Here is an 18,456-nt window from a genome sequence, read left to right on the forward strand (position 1 = left end):
AACACTATGCTTTGTAATAAATGTTCTAACTAGCAAACTGCACTCTTGTTCGTTTTACTCTAGTTTTAATTTACTCGTATTTTTTTTCACATCACTCACACTTTATGGTTTCGCTTCCTTTCAAATGTTGGCCATCACACCTTGATTTGGGTGTCATGCACTCTTTTATTTGATTTTATTAATTCTCCTTTAGTTTTATCCAAGGAAGTGTCTAGAGAGTCTAGATTTTTAGCATCATAATATAATAAAAAAATCAAATCACACAAATCATGCTCGAGTTTATGCACAAGTATTGAACCATGTATTTAAGATTAATGCAAATGAAATGTTCCAATGAAAACTCGGCATTCATATTGAAAGTATGAAATATTACCCTGTACCAAGTGTAATTTTCGTGCACCATATATGTAGTGGACTGAGTCCATTGAAAACATCAAGAACAAAATTTACATTTGCCATTTTAGGAAAAACAACTGCTCTTGAAAATGAAAATGAGATTTTTGAGGAAAATTAATGGTAAGAACAATATTGAATTACCAGCTGTAGTGAAAAAGGTATACCATCAGTTATTTGTTAGAGAGTATACATCAAATAAGTTTCACAAAATTTTACCGTATGCATTAGTTAGTCAAGAAAACTGGAGCCGCTTATTGAATGTTATGAGAATTTGTGAGAGCTTAAATCTCCAAATACATCATAATCTCTCTACAATTAGCTCATTAAATTTTCGACCAAAAAAAAATCTTATTAAATTTGATCTCTCTCATAATTTAACCTGAAAACATTATGCAATTACTTTTGTAAGCCTGCAAGAACTAGCATTATGAATGCATCCCTCATAGTTGTATATGTATACAGTAAACTCATAAAACCGCGTAATTGGTTTACTTCATGGTGAGAAAATATGAACATGTATAGACGATTATAACGTATTAAAAAAAAAATCGATTGTATGCTGGGATACCCATACATAAGCCAATGTCTTTTCGTAATATCAACTGCACCAATCCAGCAACTGTTGTCTGGCATTTCTCTTTTTAATGAATTCTTGCCTCAAACTACCAAAATATCCACCATACTTCACAAGAGCTGACCTAATTTAGTTTGTTCATCTTCTTAATACTCTCCCCTTCTCCCTCCCTATTCTATTCTCTTCGTCCTCTCTGTGATCATGATGTTTCAAAAGTGCAGCCATCCTCTTCATCCTCTCTAATCGTGGCACTGCTATATGGGAAGCTTACCTACGGACATATTTCAAGTTTACCACACATTTCAATCTAAATATAAGTATTTCATGAACTAAAATTTAGATAATTGTCGCACAAAAACTGAAAAAAACCAATATCAGCAAGGCACAGTGCATCTTTATTGTGTGGCATGTGCAGAAAGCTCTTAACAAATGTCACCTAGCTTCCATCTGGGGTTTCGGCAACTGTTTTACAACAGCTCATGCACAAAATTATGAGAAATGAAACTATCTTTTAGTGATGAACAAAAACTTCATTTCATGAGCTACAGTTTTGCTGTATTCTGAAACAAGCCAAAATTTCTTATTCATTCATTGGTTTTAAATAGGGCATTCCCTTAGAGTTCAACTCTCAATGTAGAAACTCATCTATTGGAGGAAAACTTGGATATTACAGAAACGCACAGACCAACGCTTGGTTTTTAAGCCAACACCATCTACAGGGGACCTGGAAAAGTTCCATTCTCCCTTTGTTCATTCCATCTCTCAACCTGATACATACAAACGGTACAACAAGAACACTGTTAACTTTAGCACTGCTCAGGAATACAAGACTTACGAGAGAGAAGTAGCCAACTAGAAAACCTGAACTGAATATAATACAATAACAATTCCTTATAGCATGTAAACATATAAGCAAAAGGAAACTCAACACCAGCACAAACAGATGCACGTGTGGGTACACCAGTAACTAAGTCACACATTGGTAAATGTCTTGAGCTATAAGTGCGTGTTCACAGATTCTATTCCATACTCAAGATCGGGTACTTCATCCAAACAAGGAACTTTATCCATTTTGACAAATATTGAAGGGAATTGTTATTAGCACTCCAAAAATCTCATTCTACACTCCAAACTTTCTATATTAGGAAAGAAAAATACACTTGTGAGGAGTGTAGAATGAGATTTTTGGTGCGTCAATGACACTTCCCATATTGAAAATATCACAAATGTTCTCTTGGTCACCAGAACGGGACGCTTGAAAGTATAATCGTCAATCCTTAAAATGAGGAATAATTAAAGTTCCAATGTTGAGTGAGACTGGCTGCCCACGTGCCTGAAGTGCAGGCAAACAAAATCACACCCACTTAAAAAAAACATTCACAAGCACTCGCCACAGATTGTGGTATATTCTATCTCCTCCCAGCAGCAAAAACTTAAATAAAAAAGAGCTGAAACTGTAAAAACAGCAATGGTCCATGCACTGAAAACATCTCAACAGAAATTCTAATAAGATTTTGCTTCGTATCTTGTGTAAACTAGAGTAGAAACAATTGATATCAACTATAAGCATAATAGAACTGCTTAATAACTTGTTATACGACACATACTTTTCTGATTTCACAACAGTATTTGAAGCACTAACCTCTCCCAAATATAGACAAAACAGCAAGGCGAGTCAAACGAAAAAATGAAAAAAGCAAGGCAATCCAATTGAGAAAACTATTTTATCCATTAGGTTCAGTTTCTAGAATAAAACGCATTACAAAAATATGAACGCTATTTCAGTATCAATGAATGGCTAAAGAGTTGATCTGAAATTTAAAGTACAGAGATCAACATGAGTAAAACATTAAGCCCATTAAGTACAGAGATCAACTTGAGCAAAACATTAAGCCCAACAAATTGTGGGGCTCCTTTATTTCACACATGGTGTCAAATGATTGTGGCCTTGTCAACTAAATACCTGTTTTCCCTCCTTCCAGATTTGTCACCACTTAGAACACTATAAGATCGACAATTAGAATGCAAACTTCTCCAATAGCAAAGGCAATTTAACTAAACTAAAGTAAGAACCGAACATGATTCATCATGTAGGGGATGCAGAAGGCCATACTTTCAATAACAGTAGCAAACATTACAAATTTAGGACCTGAAAGAGCATTGAAATTACATACCCATTCACCAGGGCAAAGAGAGCGGTAAAACTTTGCAAATTTGTCACACTCGGGAGCACCTTCCCCCTTTGCAGCTATGCACCTTAAAATAATTGGACCAGTGAAACCTTTGTCAAAACCTCAGCACCAAGCTAGAATGTACGTGATAAATGGTGATCAAATAACAGAAAGGAGTGGTGTGCGTGTGTGTATGGGGGTGGGGGGCACTCAATGTATACATACCGATGATACTCTATATATCGGGTAAAGCAATGCCTTGTCTGGTTGGTAGTGGGGAAACGGAAATCTGCTGGTGCTGTCTCAATCTGGACATGAAAATAGAATGACAGTGAACGGATCAAACATATAAAGACAAAAGATAAGATGAGGTATGCACTACGGTAGGGAAACAAAAGAAAATTACTGATATCTTTATAGGTGATTAACCTTAATTTCAGGTGTCTCTTCAACTACTTCTTGGTCACCTGAGTTGTCAGTACTATCACTGCTTTCTTCAGCAGCAGCTTCAGAGGTAGGATTGGTTTCAGTGCCTTCTTCACTAGCAGGACTGGCTTCACTGCTTTCTTCAACAGCTGGTGTAACTTCAGAGCTTTCTTCTTCTGCAGCCGCAGGTGTTTCCTCAGGTTTCTCAGAAACAACTTCTTTTACTTCAACAGGCTTGGTACCCACATCTTTCTCCAATGCGTATTGCTGTATGTCAAAGTATGAGAGGGAAACACTTAGCCATTACTAATCTTATGCCATTAAAAGACAGGACTAACAAAGGAGCGCATATAACAAAGCATGTTAAAGTAATGTCAGTAAGTGGAAGGCTGGAAGATTTTTATGATTCTCCAGAAAACAGCCACATGGCACAGATAGCAGGCCCTGCGCTAGTTCTTAGCGTAACACAACTAGACTGATGAGTTATTATAAGATTAATACAACTAGATTGGTTGCACATCTGGGGAAGGAGACGGGGAAAGGGGATAACTTTCAGCACTAGTTTGGTTAGGAACAAGCACATGAATGATCCAACTGCACCACAACAACTCATGCCTACTTCGTGGAAGAATGTTTAGTACAAACGAAGTGGGCTCTACCATCCACTATGATTTCGCAAGCATTTGAGTCCTAGATGATCCCAATACATCCCGCAATCACAGTGGCAAATTTTCTTAGTGCTAATATAGTACCAGAAATATTACCCTACTTTGTGCTTTCCCAAACTCAGGCGTGCTTTAATGTGGCAGGACTAACTCGACATTATAACATGATGTAGTCACACTTGTTATAGTACCAAAGACATGCTCTAATTGTTTTCTCCACACATGTCAAGTTTCAACAGAATCTTCTACGAGCGTATTTCTTTCAAGGTGATATTACTCCGTCCAGGATACTGAGTCCTGACACAAACTGTTTACTTGTTTTAGAGCCTAATACTGCAGTGTGGCTTAATTCTTACCTAATTGACTGTCTGGCCTAAAAATGCTCCTCTAGAGGATCCAGGAATTGTATTGCTTACCAAAGCAATAAACTTTGCACAACTTAAAAATAATTCAAAACAAATTGAAAGGCATACCAAACAGAGTAAATCAAAACCTAAAACTTGTCTATAACAATATTTAGTTGCATTAAAAGCACAAATTAAGCACACATCATGCGACTGTTGATCAAAATTTTCGCGTAATTCTGAAGGTTTAATATAATCTACACAAGAAATGATACCTACAAGCAACAAAAGATGACATTTTTTCCAGCTTCAATGGAAAAAAAAAAAGCACTTAGTTTAACTTTTTTCTACAGAAAATTAAGCTCTACATTTACACAACAAATTAAAGAAGCAAAATCTTATTACACCAAACCACAGATCCACAATTGGAAGCAAAATTTCAAAATTTTCACCTTGAAAAAGCAATAAGAATTAGCATCTAGATCGAAGTAAACAGAGAACATTTCCATGAACGAAATTGGAACATTTAGAGGAGATAAAGGAAATGATTGGAATGGTACCTCGGCTAGGGTTTGGATTTTGTCGGCTTGCGTTTCCGCCATTGATGAAAATCTGATATGCTTCAGCTGCTCTCGCGTTTTAAGATGCGAGGCCGCCAAGCAGGGATAAGAGAGGAGAGAGAAGTGAAACGAAGCGTATGGATGGTTTTGGTTTGTATACCGTCTGGAAGCTGGGATTTTTTAACTGAGTTACTGAGATGGTAAAAGGCGAAAATTGATAATGATAAGTTGATGATTAGAGTGAGGAAGCGTATAGTCAAACTGACAATCTTGGGCCTGTGAGTCCTAAAAAATGAGATGGGCCGTTGTCACTCATCTGTCATACGACAAACTTACCGGGCACACCCTCAACCGCTCTGAGCGGGAAGGATTTGCTCCCTTCTTAATCTCTCTTTCTTTTCATTTTTATTTGAACAGTTATGATTCAGGGGTGTACTCAATTGGAAATTTGAGAGATTTTAATGGATTTATAAATGCATGGATTTTTATGGAATTTAACTGATTTATAGAGATTTCATGTAAAATTTTGATTCAATTCCCTCGAAATCTCATGGGGAGATGTGAAATTTGTGGATACTTAAAATACACTACAAAATATCTTCAATTCTCTCTAATTCTTCAACTTTTCCAAATTCTTTAAATTCAAATTCTAATTGATTCACTTGAAATGTTATAAACTTTTTTAAAATTCTAATTGAACACACTCGGGACTTTAATAAATTATCTTAAAATCCTGATTGAATACACAATAAAATTTAGAAAATCACTTAAAATCCTAATTGAATATCCCTGGATTCATTAAAAGAATTAAAATCTCTCAAAATCCCAATTGAATACACCCCTCTAAGTTACATCAATATCTTATACTGATTGTTTATAGAGACAAAAAAACAAAATGAAAAGATGAGAGAGAAGGAAATGAGAATAGGAGGGAAAAGAATTCTCGAGAGCTTAATAGGAAAGGCAGCAGGCTTATACCTAAAATAAGACATCAAAACGCAGGACAAAAAGAGAGAGAGAGAAATCAAAAGCCAAAACAAAAGAGAAGAAAAGGGTGGAAGCAAATACAGACTGAAGATAAGACTGACAATCAATTAAAGGCAACTGCTCATAGCAGGTTTTTTTTTTTTTTTTTTTTTGGTAAAAGTTGGGTATTGTATTAATCCAATAGTAGGTTATAGGTCAATTCAAATGAAGGCAAAATAACTCAAATATATTGGGGAAAATAGATACATAAAAGTCTAGCTCAATTAAATAAACTAAACGGGAGCTCAAATCCTTAATTTTTTTATCGCAGAAAGTAGTGTCTGCCACTGTCACCGTCACGAAAGTCTTGCCAGTGGCTATCGAAGCAACAACACTAGAGAAAACAACTGAGTGATGAAAACAAACAAGACATCGCATCACATAAGTACCACACCTGCAATAAGAAGCACACCACACCAGAATTCTTCACCAAAGACACATAACCAAAATATAGTCATCAGATCCAAATCTCATTCATGAATCCTAGCAAATATATACAAACATAGTAGCACAGGCTAAGGGGGTATGTAAAATACCCTTACTTTGGTCGAAGCCGCAGTACATTTGGCCTCAATGGTAATCCAGCAAGTCATTTTGGAGGGGGACAGTGAGGGAGGGAAATAAAGTTGGCAACCATATTTGGCTCAAAGTCTGTAGATCAGAGCAAATGATGGTGGGGATGGTTTATGGGGAAGTGAGGCAGAGGGGAAAAGTGATGGGAGATGGAGTTTTAGGTTTGGAAAGGAACCACCAGAGGAGAGGGGTGGAGAGGAAGGACATGAAGTCCAAAAGTGAGACAAACTCACGAGAAAATTTGAGACATAATTCAAGGGAACTGAGAAAAATCTCAAGGGAGGATTGAAAGAGAGAGAAGAGGATCAAAAGAAAGAGGGAAAGAGGAGAACAAGGAACTTGGACAAGGATGGCCACTGGCACCCAAGCCAAAGGCTGGGGTCGGCGACAAAGGAGTTTGCAGGGTTGGGAAACAAGAGAGAGAGAGAGAGAGAGAGTCTCACGCGTTTTCTCCAATTTACAACTCATAGCAGTTTAAAATCCGATGACATGTTCATCATCATGTCAAGTCGCACGACAGCATCGGTTTAAAAGTTATGTTCAATTATAAACTTTTATCAGTTTGTCTTCATTTCTTGAATGTGGTTGGATTTACTTTTGAAGAAAACAAAAAGACATTTTAGAGTTTTTCAAATGCTTCACCTATTTGGATTTCTTATTTTATATATATATATATATATATATATATAATTAAGACATAAAAATAATTTGTCGCATGAGTAGGTTGAGTATGGTTGTAGGCTTTACATGACACACACCTTACCTGCTATAGCCTACAGGCAAGTAGCAAATAACAACTTATTTGCAGTTTCCTATAAAATAAAGTACAATTTTAACTTAAAATGTGAAAAAAAATATCACTAAAATGAGCTGCTAAATGATGACTACATATGAAATAATAAAAATTAAACATGTCAAATTGTCAAGTTTCGTAAAACGAGTTTTATTTGAAACATGTGTGGTGATGCTCTAGCTTTATTAGTACCCTAGTCTATGCCGTCTAGAGTACAAACTTGTAAGACAGTTTGGGATGTGACAATTAACTTTTTTAGCGAATAAAATTGGAGTTCATTCACGAATCAACTTAGAAAGAGGATATATCAGGAAATGTCTTGTGGAATGGGATCTAAGAAAAAACCTCATTCGAAAAAAGCCACGTAAAAAACTGCTGGGCAAAAAAATAAGATTCCATACATTTTCTCAATTTGAAGTTTGGCTCTCTGAGAAAGCGACATGGTGACTTGTGGTCTTTACTGCTGGAGATTAGGATTTTTTTTTTGTTTTGTATTTTGCAGCCTTTGAGTTTAAGTTTGTGTGGACTTTCTATTGTATCTTAGGTTGCCGTTTTCATTTTTCGTGGGCCTTTTACTTTATTGTAGTTGTTTATCCAATTCTTTTTAGACTTGTACTAATTTTTAATGTAACGAAAGATATCCTACTTGACCAAAAAAAAAAAAAAAAAAAAAAAAGGAAGGGTTTGCTATGCCTGGACCAATGCCTATCTATCTGTTTATACCCGGAGAAATGAGAACTTTGAAGCACATTGATAAGGAATCATAGGATGGGCTAAGGTTATGGACCATGGGCTAATAAGTCTTCAAGTGAGATGAGCATGATGAGAGAGATTTTTATATAATAAAGTTTATCGTTATAGTGATGCTTTCTATGTGGTATAACGTGGAATGGTTGGTTGCTGTCAAATTTCACAGCAGCTTCAAATAATTTTTTATTATTTTTTTAACAAATAATATTATCTACACTAATGGGAAAATGGGTAAGTTTAGGCTCACAATGGTCTAGTAATAATGTGGTTCAAATTTATTTTTGGCGAGAATCGAACTTAAGACCTCTCACTTACAAGTAAAGATGAATATCACTAAACCGTAATACTAAGTGACAATTTTTAATTAATTATTATATTTTTTTATTTAAAAAAAAACATTGCCTTTTCGTTTCTTTTATTTCCAAAGTAATATTTAAATATTTTTACACCTTTTAGGTCATTTTCTTTCTTTTAACAATGCAAAGAAAATAAATATGAACATTTATTTTACGTTTAAAGTTTGGCATATCGGGTGAAGAAGATAATTTTTTTTGAAGAGGAAACTATGAGCATTAAGAAAACATACAATCATGAATGAAGACATCCTAGAGAAAATCCAGAGGCTCCTCAAACTAGTAAAATTGGAAGTTAAAATCAACTTGGCCATCCTATGTGCCACAAAATTGGTGGATCTACAAACATGACTAACTCTAGGAGAGTCAAATCCCCTCAGGCTAGTTTTGATATCCTCGATCAGTAATCCAGTGGAAATGGTTTAAGAAAATTTAAATTTTATAAGTGTCACATATGCTGTCAAATATAAATTTTATATTCACAATTTAGCATCTCCCTTGAAAATGGTTTAAGAAAAAATTTTAATTCTAAAAAAGACAACATTTATTTATTTGGTAGGTTGGAAAATACCCAACACAATTAAAGACATAGCATATCAGTGTACAACAAATGCTTAATCCCCACCAAACAAATCAGCAGGTGTTATTATTACCTCCTTTATTCAACAAAGACAGTAAAAAAAAAATCAGAAAAGGGATTATTTTGTGCGAAGAAAATTATATAATGGCATTAAAAATCTTTCTGTCCGAATCGTGTTTGTTTTGATGGTGAAAAACTTTGATAATGTGAACCTCATAAAGCAATTTACACTGTATAAAAACAAAAAATTATTCGTATAGCAATGTATAAAAAAAGTAGACATGATATGCTTATTTTCTTGTAACTTGTTAATTTATTGTATGATTAAAATCAAAATAAATATTATACGTCGGTTATCTCATAACTTGTTAATTTTGTAGCACAACTAAAATAACGTTTTTTAATTACCAAAAGAATAATTTGGATAGAGATTAGAGAGACTGAAGTAAGAGATTAAAAGGTGAGAAATAGATGCTTAGCTTGCATTTCGGGTCATGTCTCTTCTCTTCTTTTAAGTGAAAAAGACCAAAGATCCAAGACACTGCTTTTTTTTTTTTGGTTCTTTTCTTTTATTTTCTTTTTCTTAATTCCCTTTTTCCTTTATTTTTTTTATTTCCTTTTTTCCTAAAATAAACACATTTTAAACTTTAATCAAAACTCAAAAAATAAAAGCAATTATTTAAAATTCCATATAAATAAATGGTCCAGTCCGCACTTGTCCCTACTCGCCGACTGTATTATCCTCATTTTTCATTGCCCACCACTCTCAGGAGTCAGGCCAACAACCCCCTTCTTTCTTTCCCGTCAGATATTTTCAGATCTACTCACTCAGACACTGAGAGGAGAGAGGGAGAGAGAGAGAGATTTCTGCTGTGTTTGTATGTGATTTTGTGTTGCTTTTTTGTTATGGATAAAATCTGTCCCTCTTCAACTACTGATTCAGCTGCTCTCACTACTGCCGCTTCCAGTGGCGGCGGCGGCAGCTCCACCACCACCACCACAGACAACTACCTCAAACACCTCAACAAGCTTTCCCACAAGATCTCAAAACCCCCCACCACCACCAACACCCACAACACCTTCCTTAAAAAACCCAACTTTGAAAACTCACCGCCGCCTCCTCCTCCGCTTCCTCTTCCTCCCCAACACCAGCAGCAGCAGCAGCATCAGCACCAGCCGCCGGTTTACAACATCAACAAAAACGACTTCCGCGACGTCGTTCAGAAGCTCACCGGCTCTCCCGCCCACGACCGCTTCTCCAACCCCCAGCCGCCGGTTCACCTGCCCAAGCCACAAATCAGCTCCCGCCTCCAGCGCATCCGCCCTCCCCCTCTCGCGCAGCTTAACAACCGACCCCCTCCCTCGTTAGAATGCGCCGCTCCAACCCAAAACACCAACAATCCAATCATCCCACCCATGGGATCCGCCGCCGCTCACTTCAATTCCATTGGACGGTCCACAACCCCTCTCTCGCCTCTCCCTCCTTTCCCAACCGTGCACGCGGCGGCTGAATCCCCCGTCTCAGCCTACATGCGGTACCTCCACAACTCAATCTCAGCCGTCGATTCTAACAACCAGAAGTTCTCGGGATTCTCGCCTCTGGCCCCGCTTGTCTCGCCCCGTTGGACCAATCTGACGCCGCCTCCGCAGCAGAATCAGCAGGTTGCGCCGCCGCAGCAGGGGATAGGTACATCAGCGAATCAACAACAGCAGACAACGACGGCGATAGCGTCACAGCCGCAGTTCGCGATGCCTCCATCGCCGCTTCCTTTCGGGTGCTTGAGTTCGCCGCGATCGCCGTACCCATCGCTTTCCCCAAATCAATTAGGGTTTCCTCAGCTGCCGCTGTCGCCGACAGTTCCTGTATCAAGCCCTAGGTGGAGAAGTTTCTGAAGTTTCTTCGGGTAAGTCAAGCTTCAAAACGCAGTCGTTTTAGTGTTTAGAGTTTTCAATTTTCAATTTTATAAAAAGACAATAACTTTGTACATTCTGGGTGAGGGGTTTATTCAATCACCGGCTGGTGGACGGAAAATGGTCCACCGCCGGTTAAAGTTAGGGTATTATCTTTGCTCTGTAAATGGGACATATGAGAATGAGAGATATGTAGGTTTGTTCTTTGTTCTTTGTTATCTGGAGATTTGGGGTTTAATCACAGGTTAGAAATGTTATATCATACAGAATTTGTTTTGCTGACATATGCTTTTGTTGTTAAATATCTTAGTTTTGTGAACTTTCTACATATCGATTTGCTAATCGGATGAGTTTGCATACATGTTTGCCAATTCTAAATGGAAGTTGCTATTGACACTCCAAAAAAGTCCCAAAGTCAAGAAGTTATCACGTGTACTCCGTCAAGTGTGACGACTACCTTGTGTTTTTATAATGGAGGAGTGCAGATAGCTTTCTGGAGTCTATTTTGGCACGATTTGTGCAATACATGCTAAGATGTTCTACTTCGATGCTAAGTTAATGCAGTCTATTTTGGCACCTAATATTACTACATAGTATATGTGATCAAGCTCCACATCGTCGTTTGTATTTCATGTTCAAACAAAACCTGTTGTCTTATGTTGAAAAGGCCGCCATTCCTTTCCTTTGACCAGTTGTGTGGATGGATGTTGATAGAATGTATTAGCTGGAAACACGAGACCACAAAATGTTGTTGTCAAGCCTTTAGTATGCTAGGAATTCATTCTAAAAGCCTCTGGTTTACCACTCGAACTTACCATGCTTTTGGGATTTTCCTTTTGGCTTTTGCGTTATAGTATTATTAAGTGACTGCATATAAAAACGGTTATTTTGTTCTAAGTCGTGAAGGACCAATAAGCGCTAAGCTGTTGAGTTAAGGTTTGAAGTGAATTTAACTATATTAAGTTGTTGAAGATTGGAGAGAGATTAGTGCAGACAATAGGGTTTGGATTCTAGTGGGATTTTGCAGATGGAGTGTGCTAGGAGATCTTGTACATATCATGCTGATTAGGTATAACTAACCAATAGGAAATAATTAAATAAAATGAAATCTGTTTGTGAACTCCATTACTATTATTCAAAGTTATGGGAACCCACATGATATAAGCAAATCTGGATTTTACTAGTAAATAACGATGTGCTCTCTCACATTATTAGTTTGTTGTGAGGTTTTTATTTAAACATAAGGTAGTAAGCATATCCAAGGCACCTCACATTTGTTTGGTTTTAGGTAGTAAACTTGTAAGGTTATCCTTTGTTTTCAGATGCTTGTTCGAACTTCTTTTCTTTTCCTTAATGTCATTGCATATATGTAGGAGAAATGACTATCTAAGAAAACAAGAGAAGAACTTAACAACTTAAAGCTTCCCTGGATGCTTAGGCCTTCTTTGTGTGCGGATTACCTTACTTCATTTGTCCTAATAGCCGTAGGCGCTTGCCTAGCTAACCTAGCCCTAAGTTCTCAAACAAGAGTTCCATATTTTGACTTGTATTGTAGTAGGCAAATCCGTTTACTAATAGTTCTGGTTGACCCACTTGCCCGAGCCCACTTGTCTAGATTGAAGATCACAACGGGACATATTGTACCCCTGATATTTCATGTTGTTTTTTTTGCCATGTTTCCACATTCCCCTTGCGCCTTAGCGCCGTCTGTAGTTTTTCGTCATGTCTACCCCGTATTTGTCTTTTGTTCTTTGGCCTTGACTTTCCCCTCCCCCTTCTTTCTTAGAATTCTGTATCTGTGAAATGTTCTGTATTTTGTTTGCCTGCATCTCATACATTTGGAGCTTTAGAATTCTGACATGGTTTGAAATGATCCTTGTGGGGACTAATTTGATATCCTGTATTATGAACCAGCAAACGTAATGCTTTGCCTCTTATGGAGGAGAATTCCAAAGCATATATATAACTTGTCATCATATAACTGTTAATTCTTTTGCAGAAAATCTTATCAGATCTAGGAATTTGTTATTATTTGGTAAGAACAACCTTTAAATGTTGTATTTGGAGCAAATGCTAGGGTTAGATGAGAACAACTTTCATTCTTGGATGGTGCAACTAGGTTCAATGAACAATTGTTTTTCGGTAGACGCCGCTGCCGGTGTTCATTTCCCTCTCCATGGAGTGCATTGTTTTTACAATTTTTTTGGGAAGCAAAACCTTCATTTTGTATGTTTTGGATGCATCAAAAGAGTCTGTCATTCCTTGGTATATTTTCAAAAGTTGGAAAAGGGATCACAAACCAATTTTCAGAGTAACCAAATGCTAAACAAAACAACCTAAAGTTGGTGATTGATTGGTCATCTCAGCATGCCTCGTTCAAGACTTGAGTTCCTACTTTCTAATGTCTTTATTTTTACGTCCAAACTTGTTGAGATTTTTGTCTTTTTACGTTGCATGTTGGATACGTTTCGTTGCGAAAATTGACAATGGAGTCGTGGTAGATATTTTAGATGTCCGCGGACTCATTACTTAAAGTCCACGGGTGAATGCGCTTGACAATTTGAGTTACAAGCTTCTTCACGTGAATGCACGGCATAGGTTATGGGACGCACATTCCTTTTTTTTTTTTTTTCTTTTTTTTTGTACAACGATATATTTTACGCTAAGAGAATAAGAAGTTTGGAAGCCACACTATGGGCAACTTAAATTAGTATCGAATTCATCATCATGAGATTCAAACCTAAGACCTCTTACTTACAAGTGTAGAAGAATATTACCTGACTATAGTATTGAATGATCACATTCTTTTTTTTATTTTTATTTTTTAATGTCAAACGATAGATTTAGCTAGATTAGCTGCAGATGGAGTTCAAATTTGCATAACTATACCCAAATCTTTTTTACCATTGTGGTAAAGAGCTACTTGCATGTAACACACATCCTCAATGAGTTTATTTTTGTGTGTAAAGTGAATCTCAAGTGTTAATCTAAGTCAGAAATTTGATTATCAATAAACCAAGTAGAAAAGGGTAATTTGCACTTTATTACCATCAACTATTGTGAAATTTGTACTTGCTATCCTTAGGTTTTTTGTCTCAGAATCAATAAAGTTTGATTTTTTTTACACTTTAATACTTCTGTTAAATTTTTCGTTAAGTTTCTCGTTAAATGATAGTGTGACATAACTTTGGTTTACCATATTTGTCACCATATTGCTAAGAATTAGCACTAGACATGATGGCAATATACAAGAAATCTCATTCATGTAGCAAATATGTTGTGCCAAAAATTATGCCACAACATCGCTTAATGGGTAACTTGACAGAAAGCTTAAAGAAATTATGAAAATGTCAAAAAAATAAAAGTTTTGGTACGAAACAAAAATTAAGGGTAGAAGGGTACAAATTTCACGATACTTTAGGGTAAATTGGGAAACGAATTTTCATTCATCGTACATCGCACGATTAGAAATCATTTAAAATTTAATATTCAAATATAAATAGTACTTAATGAAAACTGATTACACAATATACGATTAAAGAACATAATTATAGAATTTCTAGAATTTCTTAAAAAAAATCGTCACGTAATTCGACAAGAGCAACTGCGAATTCCACTTTTGTTGATGTGACAGTCAACAGTATGCAACATAGGACAAGTTAGAAAATAATTTTTTTATATGTTAATCTGTGAAGGAAAAAGATGTAAAATATAATTCTTTTTTTAACTATAGTAAATACTCTTCCATATTTGAATACAAAAAATGTTTGAAAAATTTAAGTTTTAACGATAAGAATAAAATAAAGGGTAAAATAAATAGTATTATGATTAACTTTTTAGTATAAAAATATGGTTTTTCGTTAAAGTTCTCTATTTTTTATTAATAGTTTGGCCATGTGGCATAAGTTGACAATCATGTTAGCACAAATATGAACCATTTTCACCGTACATTACTTAACAGTTAATTTAATAGGTTTTTTAAAAATTATATGAAATTGAAATGAAATAATAACTAAACATATAAAATTAAAATGTTTAAAAATATTGTATGAAGTTACATTTGCAATCAAATCTGAAAAAATAAAAGGAATTGTTATTGGCACTCCAAAAATCTCATTCTACACTCCAAACTTTTTGTATTTGGAAAAAAAAAAAAACATTTGTGAAGAATGTAGAATGAGATTTTTGGAGTGTTAATAACACTTCTCAAAATAAAATGTAACTCACGCTTTATATTTTGATGGATACAATACCAAGTACACTTTTGAAATTTGATGACGCACATGCACATGTTTATAGAATGCTCCACAATCTTTTTAAAATCTATTAACTAGAATATTTTTTTTGGTTTGGAGAAATTGGCATGTATAAACAAATTCCTCTACTGTATCTCCAAATCATGAATCAAGATGAACTTAAGATGGGATTAAGTCATGGATTAGTGATGTGGCAACAAACTTTCTTGTTTATTTTCAATTTCTAATGTCATGATTCATGAAGATTGACATTAAGTTAGGCATCAATTATGATTCACGAGATAACCATTAGCCATCGAGACAAATAAATTCTCGGCAAAAATTCAGCCATAGTAAAGAAATTTGAGAATGAAAGGAGTCATTTGGGAATTATAAGAAATTGTGTTTGTCTCATGAAAAATGGGCCAGCGCACAACGTTGTATGGATCCTTGATTTCCTCGTACATACATACGTGTCATATTGTGGCAAGTTTTTTGGTGTGTTTCTAACGAGTTATTATATATACGTGTCATATTGTGATTTTGAAGCACTGATGAACCAACAATATCAAAGTATGTATACTTGAGCCACTATTAATTTTAACAAAACGATATTACCTACACTAAACAGATGGGGGAGTAAGCTAAACCTCACAATGGACTAGTAATAATGTGGTTCAATTTTGCTTTTGGTGAGAATCAAACCTAAGGCCTCTTACTTACAAATAAAAATAAATACCACTAAACCGTAGTACTAAGTGGCACCATTAACTAACTAGTAGGAACACATTGTATACCCTTTCTTGGTTGGCTGGAAAATCATGCGACACCACGCAATACTGTATGTATCACTTATTTCCTCTGACATATATAATTCACGTAAGATTTACTCCAACTCTTGGAGTAAAATTCAAATTTTAGGTTCTAAATTTACCCCAACTTGCTCCAACCTTTGGGGCAAATATGAGTTTTAACCAAAAACTCATTTATATGACAAATTTACCCTAGGATTCCTCCTGTGCTAGTGGGGCTGACCCACCATATATGTATGTTTTTTTTTTAGTTTTATATTTATAAATTCATTAAATTCAATGGCTAAAATATAATATGATCAAATCGAACAATAAAAAAAAAAGATCTAACCATTCAAATTTAAATCCAACTTAAATAATTAAAAACAATTATTTGTGAAGAGTGTAGAATGAGATTTTTGAAATATTAATAACACTTCCCAAAATAAAATGTAACTCACGCTTTATATTTTGATGGATACAATACAAGCACACTTTTGAAATTTGATGACGCACGTGCACATGTTTATAGAATGCTCCACAATCTTTTTAAAATCTATTAACTAGAATATTTTTTTTGGTTTGGAGAAATTGGCATGTATAAACAAATTCCTCTATTGTATCTCCAAATCATGAATCATGATGAACTTAAGATGGGATTAAGTCATGGATTAGTGATGTGGCAACAAACTTTCTTGTTTATTTTCAATTTTTAATGTCATGATTCATGATTGGATTGACATTAAGTTAGGCATCAATTATGATTCACGAGACAACCATCAGTCATCGAGACAAATAAATTCTTGGCAAAAATTCAGCCATAGTAAAGAAATTTGAGAATGAAAGGAGTCATTTGGGAATCATAAGAAATTGTGTTTGTCTCATGAAAAATGGGCCAACGCACAACGTTGTATGGATCCTTGATTTCCTCGTACATACATACGTGTCATATTGTGACAAGTTTTTTAGTGTGTTTCTAACGAGTTATTATATATACATGTCATATTGTGATTTTGAAACACTGATTAACCAACAATATCAAAGTATGTATACTTGAGCCACTATTAATTTTAACAAAACGATATTACCTACACTAAACGGATGGGGGAGTAAGCTAAACCTCACAATGGACTAGCAATAATGTGGTTCAATTTTGCTTTTGGTGATAATCAAATCTAAGACCTCTTACTTACAAATAAAAATAAATACCACTAGACCGTAGTACTAAGTGGCACCATTAACTAACTAGTTGGAACACATTGTATACCCTTTCTTGGTTGGCTGGAAAATCATGCGACACTGCACAATACTGTATGTATCACTTATTTCCTCTGACATACATAAATCACGTAAGATTTACTCCAACTCTTGGAGTAAAATTCAAATTTTAGGTTCTAAATTTACCCCAACTTGCTCCAACCTTTGGAGCAAATATGAGTTTTAACTCAAAACTCATTTATATGACAAATTTAGCCTAGGATTCCTCCTGGGTTAGTGGGGCTGACCCACCATATATGTGTGTTTTGTTTTAGTTTTATATTTATAAATTCATTAAATTCAATGGCTAAAATCTAATATGATCAAATCGAACAATAAAAAAAAAGATCTAAGCGTTCAAATTTAAATTCAACTTAAAGTAATTAAAAACAATTATTTTATGTGTTTCATATTCTTTCATAGTGTTCTACGAGTTTCATGGTATCGGTTTAGGATAGTCAACATAAATTTTTTTTATTTTTTTTTTAAAGTTACTTTAAGAAAAAAAATTGTCCTAAATTCATTATTTAATAATATCATGCTAAAATTTAACCGATAAGAATTGGAGAAGAAAAATTATTTCTGGATTAAAATTTAAATTTTCTAGGTTAAAATTTTTAAATTTTAACCTTAAGATTGAAGATGGACTAAAAGAAACCAGCCAACTTGAAGGCAGCAACTTGTTTTATCCTTTTGCAAGTTGAGCTTGATAGGGTCTAAGAGTGACGAATGACTAGAGATTAAATACGTTATCCTAATCTCAGCTTTAGATGGTAAGATATGTGTCGATCACGATAAGATTAATAAACATGTCCACGATCTTATATGATTAATTCAATAGATTGTATGCTTTTTTTGTTTTTTTTTTTAACAAACAATATTATTTACATTAAAATTATCACAAACACATGAGATAAAATTTTAAAATATAAACTTGAAAACCCTTTCAAACCATTTCCAACCACAGGCTGGTATGTCTTTAACTTGCAGGTAAAACTCGAATTTTAAAATTGGATAAAAATTTAGGATTGTCTACAGTGAGTCTACCCTT

General features: G+C 35.1%; 2 protein-coding genes across 2 annotated transcripts; one reads left to right on the forward strand and one right to left on the reverse strand.

The window, feature by feature from the left end:
• Positions 1–1,344: 1,344 nt before the first annotated feature.
• On the reverse strand, positions 1,345–5,375 carry LOC137739101 (cytochrome c oxidase subunit 6b-1). The gene is made up of 5 exons (XM_068478594.2): positions 5,137–5,375; positions 3,571–3,834; positions 3,367–3,449; positions 3,145–3,226; positions 1,345–1,737 (listed from the first exon to the last, which is right to left on the reverse strand). The coding sequence occupies exons 1-5, from the start codon at positions 5,176–5,178 to the stop codon at positions 1,684–1,686; spliced, it is 525 nt and encodes a 174-aa protein (XP_068334695.2). The 5' UTR covers positions 5,179–5,375; the 3' UTR covers positions 1,345–1,683.
• Positions 5,376–9,930: 4,555 nt separating this feature from the next.
• LOC137745045 (VQ motif-containing protein 9) lies at positions 9,931–11,402 on the forward strand. The gene has a single exon (XM_068484906.2). The coding sequence runs from the start codon at positions 10,118–10,120 to the stop codon at positions 11,102–11,104; it is 987 nt and encodes a 328-aa protein (XP_068341007.2). The 5' UTR covers positions 9,931–10,117; the 3' UTR covers positions 11,105–11,402.
• The last annotated feature ends 7,054 nt before the right edge of the window (positions 11,403–18,456 follow it).

The sequence above is a fragment of the Pyrus communis genome, chromosome 15 (assembly GCF_041283825.1).
Source record: "Pyrus communis isolate YQ-2024b chromosome 15, ASM4128382v1, whole genome shotgun sequence".
Lineage (NCBI taxonomy): Eukaryota > Viridiplantae > Streptophyta > Magnoliopsida > Rosales > Rosaceae > Pyrus > Pyrus communis.